The sequence below is a fragment of the Rosa chinensis genome, chromosome 6 (genome assembly GCF_002994745.2).
Source record: "Rosa chinensis cultivar Old Blush chromosome 6, RchiOBHm-V2, whole genome shotgun sequence".
Classification (NCBI taxonomy): domain Eukaryota; kingdom Viridiplantae; phylum Streptophyta; class Magnoliopsida; order Rosales; family Rosaceae; genus Rosa; species Rosa chinensis.
Window position 1 is genome coordinate 3,080,398 of NC_037093.1, and position 8,223 is coordinate 3,088,620.

At 38.7% G+C, this 8,223-nt stretch overlaps 1 protein-coding gene across 1 annotated transcript; it reads left to right on the forward strand.

Moving 5' to 3' along the window:
* The first annotated feature begins 227 nt into the window (after positions 1-227).
* On the forward strand, positions 228-3,082 carry LOC112170576 (disease resistance protein RPP2B-like). The gene is made up of 4 exons (XM_024307911.1): positions 228-763; positions 899-1,174; positions 1,274-2,362; positions 2,444-3,082. The coding sequence occupies exons 1-4, from the start codon at positions 443-445 to the stop codon at positions 3,080-3,082; spliced, it is 2,325 nt and encodes a 774-aa protein (XP_024163679.1). The 5' UTR covers positions 228-442.
* Positions 3,083-8,223: the final 5,141 nt, after the last annotated feature.

The following is an 8,223-nucleotide window of genomic DNA, read 5'->3' on the forward strand; positions in this document are numbered from 1 at the left end:
TAGCTTTTCCGAAAACACGGAGGGAGAGCATGGCCACCCACTCAGCTAAACAAAGGCACTCTAAGTTTGGTAAGGTCCTCGGTTCGATTCGCTGAAACCCAAACATAGGGAACAATAATATAGAAAGATATATATATAACAGTCTCCCAAATCACAGCACTGTGCAGCAAAATTGAAAGAGAAAACCCTAAATTTTCACTTTCCCGGGTTCTCCAAAATTTCCCTCTCAAGTCCTGATGAAGCTCTTGAACTCTTGAGTTTAAAGGCTTTCAAGAAAAGCTCCCCACCAGAAAATTATTCGGACCTGTGTGACGATATTTTAGGGTATGCTCAGGGGCTGCCGTTAGCTCTTGTGGTTATAGGTTCTTTTCTATGTGGTAGAAGCGCCAATGAATGGGCAAGTGCAATTGACAGGCTAAAAAATACACCAAATAGAGGAATTATGGATGTGCTTCAGATTAGTTTTGATGGACTAGAGGACATAGACAAAGAAATTTTCCTACATATTGCTTGTTTTTACAAGCGGAAAGATAAGGATCGTGTGACACAAATACTAGACTATTGTGAGCTGAACCCTGTCATTGGATTAAGAATTCTTGCTGATAAATCTCTCATTACTATTTCCAGCAACAAACTGTCAATGCATGATTTGCTACAAGAACTGGGCTGGGAAATAGTTCGTCGACAGTCTCCTAAAGAGCCAGGCAAACGTAGTAGATTATGGTCTCATGAAGAAATCCACAATATGTTGAAGAAAAATAAGGTAATAGCTTGATTATGTAGAGAAAAAGAGAAGAAGATGAATATAGGCATGTTTGGTTTATTCAATAATCTGTTTTGGTCCAGCAGTATTTTTGCATTGTAGACCTCACATTTTATTCTTGTTTTTATTAATTAGGGAACAGAAGCAATCCAAGGCATGGTAATGGAGTTGCCTGAATTAGAAGTGGCTCATTGGAATCCAGAAGCCTTCTCAAATATTTCTCAACTTAGTCTTCTCCATATTCATAATGTGGACCTTCCCAATGGCCTCACTTGTCTTCCTAGTTCCTTGAGACTCCTGGAATGGCCTGGGTGTCCGTTAAGATCTCTCCCACGAAAGTTCGAACCAGATGAACTTATTGAACTTAACTTGTGTCACAGCACTATTGAAAATCTTTGGAAGGGAACAAAGGTATGGCTGTTAGTCAATAGTCTACTACTTGTTTATTTGTATCAAGAAAATTGTCTGTTTTGGTGGCTCGCTCTTTTGATTTTATAAATCTATGAGCAGAATTTTAAGAAGTTGAAGTTCATCAAACTCTGCCATTCTCAAAACATTGTGGAGACCCCAGACCTCGCAGGCGTTCAGAATCTTGAGAGTTTAGATCTTGAAGGATGTAAGAGTTTGGTAAGAATCCATCAATCCCTTGGATTTCTCAAAAAACTTACTGTCCTGAATCTTAAAGACTGCAAAAGTCTTGAGAATCTGCCAGATAGAATTGAAATAGAATCTCTTGAAAAATTTATTCTTTCTAACTGCTCAAAAATTAAAAAGATTCCCGAGTTTGATGGAAATATGGAGTGTTTGTCTGTGCTTCATCTCGACGAGACTGCCATTGAGGAACTGCCTGTTTCAATTGGACGCCTGAGTAGCCTAGTGTCATTGAATCTAAGTAACTGCAAAAATCTTGTTTGTCTTCCAAGCACCATCAATAATTTGAAGTTTGTTGAAAATCTTGATCTTTCTGGATGCATGAAACTTGGCAAACATCAGGAAAGCGTGGGGGAGATGGACTGTTATGAGGAAAATGATTTGCATAGTGGGTCTGCAATAGAAATGTCATCTACCCATGATCTCATAAAGTATGTGAGAGGTTCAATCTTTCATGGATGCGAAGTAGTTTGGGGATCTTTAAATAAGTTCTTGCCTTCTGGATTGGTGCAAAAAGTGAACACAGAGCCCATGAGTTTCTACTTGCCTATATCGGGTCTGTGTAATTTAACATATCTGAACCTGAGTAATTGCAATCTTGGTGAAGGATCATTTGCCAACGAATTTGGTTACTTTCCCTCTTTGGTGACCTTGAATCTATGTGGAAACAATTTTGTTCGTCTTCCTTCAGGCATTAGATTGCTTTCTAAGCTTGAGAACTTTAACGTGCAGAATTGCAGGAGACTTGAAGAGTTGTCAGACCTTCCATCAAATAGTATCCTAGATTTAAGGGCAGATGGTTGTACTTCACTGAAATACTTGTTTGATGCATCAAATTTGAACAGATTAAACAAATCATATTTCAATTTCATCAATTGCATCAATATAAATGGCAATCAAGGATGCAATAACATAGCATTTGAAATGCTGAAGACATTCATGTATCAGGTATTCCCTCTCAAGCGTGTGCTTTTCTTCTCATGTACTTATAGACATTAATTGACTGACAACCCCTCTCTTCTTGCGCAGGGAATCTCTAATAAGAGGGATACTTTTCGAATTGTAATTCCTGGAAGTAATATTCCTAAGTGGTTCAGCCATCGAAGTGTTGGGTGTTCATTAAGTTTAGAGCTGCCTCCAGATTGGGATAGCCGTAGATTTTTGGGATTTGCTTTGTGCGTTGTTTTTGAACTCCATGAGCACCATCAGGTTGATGAGCTTGATATTTTTCAATTCGAGAATTTTAACGCTACTCATCATCTTGCATGTTGCCTGAGGCTCAATGGAAGAGAGGCAGAAGCATGCAGAATAGTGCCTGCATTTCGCTTCAGTGAAGAATTTGGCCAGGTTGAGTCAGATCACCTGTGGCTATTCTATGCATCTCGTGATGCATTCTCTGTTGATGAATTCTCTGTTGGTCAAGAGTGGTCGCATAACAGTTGGAGTCAGCTTGATTTCTTATTTAAAACCACAGGCCTGGGTTTGAAGGTGAAGGAGTCTGGAGTCCGTCTGATATATGAGCAAGATGTGCAAGAGTTGAAGCAAACAACCACTCAATCAAGCAGTATGATGTCTACATATGAGGATATATTGATTGATTTTGACATTCCAGTTGAAGGGGAAACCAGTGGCACTGGTAGCGGAATTTGCACACTTGAAGAATTGTAGGACTGGAAGAAATATAGGGGATCCACCACTGGCCACTCTGAAAAACCACAATTAAGGACTTTCTGATCCCTTGGTTGGAAGTGAGTTGCAGATCATGAATGGCCAATGCATCCTCTTCTCTCATCTGAATTTTTGCAGTAATTACTTTCTGAAGCTCTCTTGCATTCATCTTTTACAGTTAGGTGAGTCTCTATCACTCTAGTTTTGATACTTTGCCTATTTATTAGAGGACTCCCCAAGTTGTTTCCAAATGACACTACAATCTTACTTGCATTCAAGTAGTTTTACAATAAACTAAATTGCCTCTCTGTAGTTAGTTTGACAGGAAAAGCATATAAAGCCTCTTATAGTGATTATAGTCTATAAGTTATCAGTACACTTGTATGCTTGCACCGTTAAGATTATACTTTTATACCATGTACTCATGTAGGATGGTGTGCTGTTACAGAGAACTATAAGTAACCTTGCATTGCATTCCCAGCAGGTTGTATGAAATTATGTGGCTCCCCTTGAAAATGATCGCCATGCCTGTTTATATAGTAAACCAACAAAATGAACAGATGTTAAATTTTCTTTGGAAGTCCATCATCGTACCATTGGACACATTTTTTGCAATTCACCTGTGGTACAGAGTTGTGCCATCTTAACTAGCCATTGATTATAGAGTCCATAAGAATGCATTGATTGCACCAACTACCTGGTGTGATGGCACTGGATTTTGCTGAATAAATCTATCTCTGGTACATCTAAAGTAGCACACGGAGAGTAGAAAGAATTGATGGTCAATGTGATGTATTGTTCTGTACTCTCTTTCTTAATTTATTCTCATGCATTGTTGCTCTGACTACAAAGTTGATGTTCAATGTGTATGATGGAGATACTGCTATGAGGAATTCTAAAGGACACCCCCTTGCCTGTTCATATATTTTTCCTCACAATTTTTTTTTTGACTTTTTTAATTCTAGATTATGTTTAAGTGATCCTTTCTGGCAATAAGGACTTTCACATGCCAGGTTGATTGTATAAATCTTTTCTTCATGATTTCTGCAGGTTCAAGGTATTCCGTGTGATATAGATAGCGATATCGAGAGTCAAGGCAGTACATATGTATAAAGGTTACTTGAACTTTCTCATAATCGAGTAGTGCAAATTCATGTGGACTTGATCAGCTTACTTTCCTCTTTCCACTTTCACTAATGAAACTTGAATTCATCAAGAATAAGAAGGAAAGTGGCTGGATGTTGGTTTTAACTAAAGTCGGCTTTAAAATGGAATTAACTGCTAGAAGTTTATAGAAGTTACCTGAGACATGGTCCTGTCTCTGCATATCTGCTTGATATCTTTTGGCTGGACATAATACGTGTATTGCTTTACTTCTTCCTTACCAGTTTGCGTGAAGTTCTGCTTTGATGTAATGTAGTATTTTGTCGAGATGTACGTACTTTTCCTTTGGTATTATTTTGTTTGTTTTGTTCCTTTTTCAATTATGTTCTACATAATATCAAATTATTCAAAAGAGATTGTTAAAGAAAAACAAAATTAATGTGATGTTAAAAGAGATGCTCAGCTTAGATGAGTCTCTATGCCCTGAGCATCCCTAACCAAGACACCAAGCAGCTCTTTCAGTCCCAAAATTATAGGCCCCAGCAAAATTCAACTTCTCCCAAACTTGAGGAGGTGCCTTCCATTTCATATGTCGTTCCACACCCTGAACTCGTTGCACCTTTGAATTGTGAAAATTAAAATTACCGTAGTCTGCTAGTAGACGTGAGAGCTATATCACAAGCTGAGGTGATTTTATGATCCCATACTCTAGCATTCCTTTCTTTCCATATTCCCCATATCAAAAATAAAAGCTGATTAAAAGTAGTCCTAGATAATTTGTCAGAGCAATAATATAACCAACTCAAGGCATCCAACTGGTCAGTAGCAGACCCCAAACAACACCCCATTATGCTGGTATTAGAACTTAAGACTTCCCTTGTAAAAGTACAGTTACGACAGATATGAATGATAGGTTCAGTTTCAACATTGCACAACACGCAAACCTGAGACTCCAATTCCACATGTCTAGAAGCTAATCGGTCCATAGTGGGCAAAATGTTATGACAAATTTTCCAAGCATTGACCTTAGCAGAACTAGGCATTTTAGCATTCCAGATTTTTTTTTCCAAACTCTCTGATTTGCCACAACAGGAGGAGGAAGAGTAGAAGCATTTCTTGAAAAAGCAGAATGATAAGCCGATTTGACAGTAAACAAACCCTTTTTCTCCAAATGCAATGTTATTCTATCTTCGGGTTGCCTAGTACTCATGGGAATGGAAAGAATAGCTGCAGCCTCATCAGGAACAAAGATGGAGCGCACCTTGTGCTCATCCCAATTATTGGGAGGTATAATCAGTTCAAACATTATGTTCAGTCCCCATCTGCCAAAGAGCACCAGTTTGAATAAACTCCCTTGTAGCAAATATACCACGCCAAGAGTAAGAAGGTGTAGCATACGCATCACCATTCCAAAAATTGCCATTTGGATAATAACGTGCTTTATACAGCAATGCCACCAAAGACTCAGGATCACCCTCCAGGCTTGCTTGGCAAGCATAGACATATTATATTCAGATAAGCTTCTTAACCCCAGTTCACCTGCTTCTTTAGCGTGACACAAATCATCCCACTTCTTCCAATGGGTTTTGCGTTTATCTGAGGAACTTCCCCACCAAAACCTTGCGCACATTTGCTCAAGTTCCTCACAAAAGTTTTGTGTAAGTTGGAACACACTCATAGCATAATTAGGAAGAGCCTGAGCTACAACTTGAATTAAAATATCCTTAACAGTAACGCTGAGCAATTTTTCTTGCCAAAGTTTCAGCTTCTCACCGAGTCTCTCCTTGATATATTTAAATGTGGCAGTTTTCTTACGGGATCCGGCTTCTCTAAAGTGAGAAGTTTGCAAATTTACTTTAATTTTATAAAAAACACTGTTAACTCAAAAAAAAGAAAAAAAAAGAAAAGGATTTGACGTTATATAGGCTTCAAAATCCTTCCTCTGTGCTGCAACCACGTGTTTGCTCTTTCTCTGTGCTTCCATGGATACTCATCCATAGTTGAAGAAAAATCTCTATTAAATTATTGATGTGCAAGTCTTAATGGTATACACAACTACGAAATCATAATTATAGACATGATTGAGGTAGAGTTAGTCAATGGTGCGTCACTGCAAGCCAAGGATTTCACTTTAGCAAAAGGCCGATATTCGATCGAGACCAGAACCAGAACCAACCTGCCATCTCTCCAACTCCCCAGACGCTTCGACCAACCATTATGAACTCAAGATTTTATTGAGTTCAAGAGGTGCAGCTGCGGACCCTGTGACTATGCTGGCCCCTAGCTCTCAGCCAACAGGTTCAGTCAAGCACCCACGTCTAACAAATCTCCAATATATGCTATTCGGCTCCGTAGCGATGATTGATGATGCGTTAACTGTCAGCCCCAAAAGGATCTCCAAAGTTGTGTGAAGAACCCAAGGGTTTTATGCATCTGCCTTACTACAACCTATTTATCTATCGTTAGCCATTAAAGGGATTGAATTCACCGGAAAGCCCACATCATCGAATTTGAAATTTTTGGTAGAAAACAAATAAGTTACTAGGGTTAATCTTTAAGATTCAAGGCTCAACATCCAAAAACAAATTTCTAAGCATAAATGCAGAGATGACACGATCCTTTGATCAAAGCCTATTTGTTCTTTAATTATTTTCTCGGATAATCATATCAGAGTTACCCAAAACAATTAATCATAGAAACAGAAAAGAGCAGAAGAAGAAGAATATATGAAAGGAGGAAGATTAATTGATAGTGTGGATGCAGGTCGGATGGAGAAGGCGGCAATTTAACGGATGGAGAAGACGGCAATTTAACGTCAGTTACAAAGGAAGAATACATATGATGTGGCATAATTATATGCAATGGATTACTTAGAGGATGGTGATTTAATGAACTTTACAATAACTGCACTCCAAAGCAGCCCAATCCTTTCTTACGTCCCACGTAGCTAGGCAAGCCAAGATACCTTTCATGTGAATCCACAATCGCTACACCAAGAAAATGGGCCACTGATCCTTGAGTAGCTAGGCTCTCCAACATTTTTACTAAACGCAACTGAACTCTTGTTGAAATTCACCACTTGACCAGAAGCTCTTCCCTACACTTTGATCACATCTTTAATCTGAAAGTAGGCCTCAGGGGTAGCTTCCGCATAAAGCATACTATCATTTTCAAATAAAAGATGATTCACACTTGGGGCATTTTGGCAAATAACAATACCAGGAAGCAATCCCAAATGCTGTTTTTGTTGCAGTAATGTAGAGAAGCCCTCCGCACCAAACAGAAATAAATAAGGGGAAAGAGGGTCACCTTGCCTTAAACCCCTAGAAGGAATCACATAGCCTCTAGGTTTACTACGGACCTGAAAGGAATACCTCTCTGAGGTAACACAATTCATAACAACATCAATCCAAGTCTATGCAAAACCAAACTGCACCAATACTTTGTGTAAAAAGGGCCATTCCATTTGATCATAAGCCTTACTGAGATCTAATTTTAGAGCCATGTACCCATCCTCAACTGCCCTCTTGTTATGCACAAAGTGAGCAACTTCATTTGCCACTAAAATATTATCTATAATTAATCTTCTTGGCACAAATGCACTTTGAAAGGGAAAGATAAGAGAAGGCAAAAATACCTTCAATCTATTGGCAATTACCTTAGAACATAACTTGTAGATTACATTACAAAGAGCAATCGGTCTCAAATCCCCTGTAGTCTCTGGATTTTTCACTTCGGGAATTAAACAAGGGAAATTTTTAAGAACAGTCCCCGACAAATGGCTCACTCCGAAGTTCGGTACATTTTCTTTAAAAAAAAATCAAAACGGTATATGACTTTCAATACTCGACACACTTTTAGTATATGACATTAATAACGTCGTTAACCTTATGCCATTATTCATTTTTTCTAAGGGTAGTTTAGTATTTTCCATACACACACACACACACACTCTCTCTCTCTCTCTCTCTCTCTCTCTCTCTCTCTCCCAACTCCTCGACAGTCGACGCTCTACCAGTCCCTCTTTCTCTCTCCAC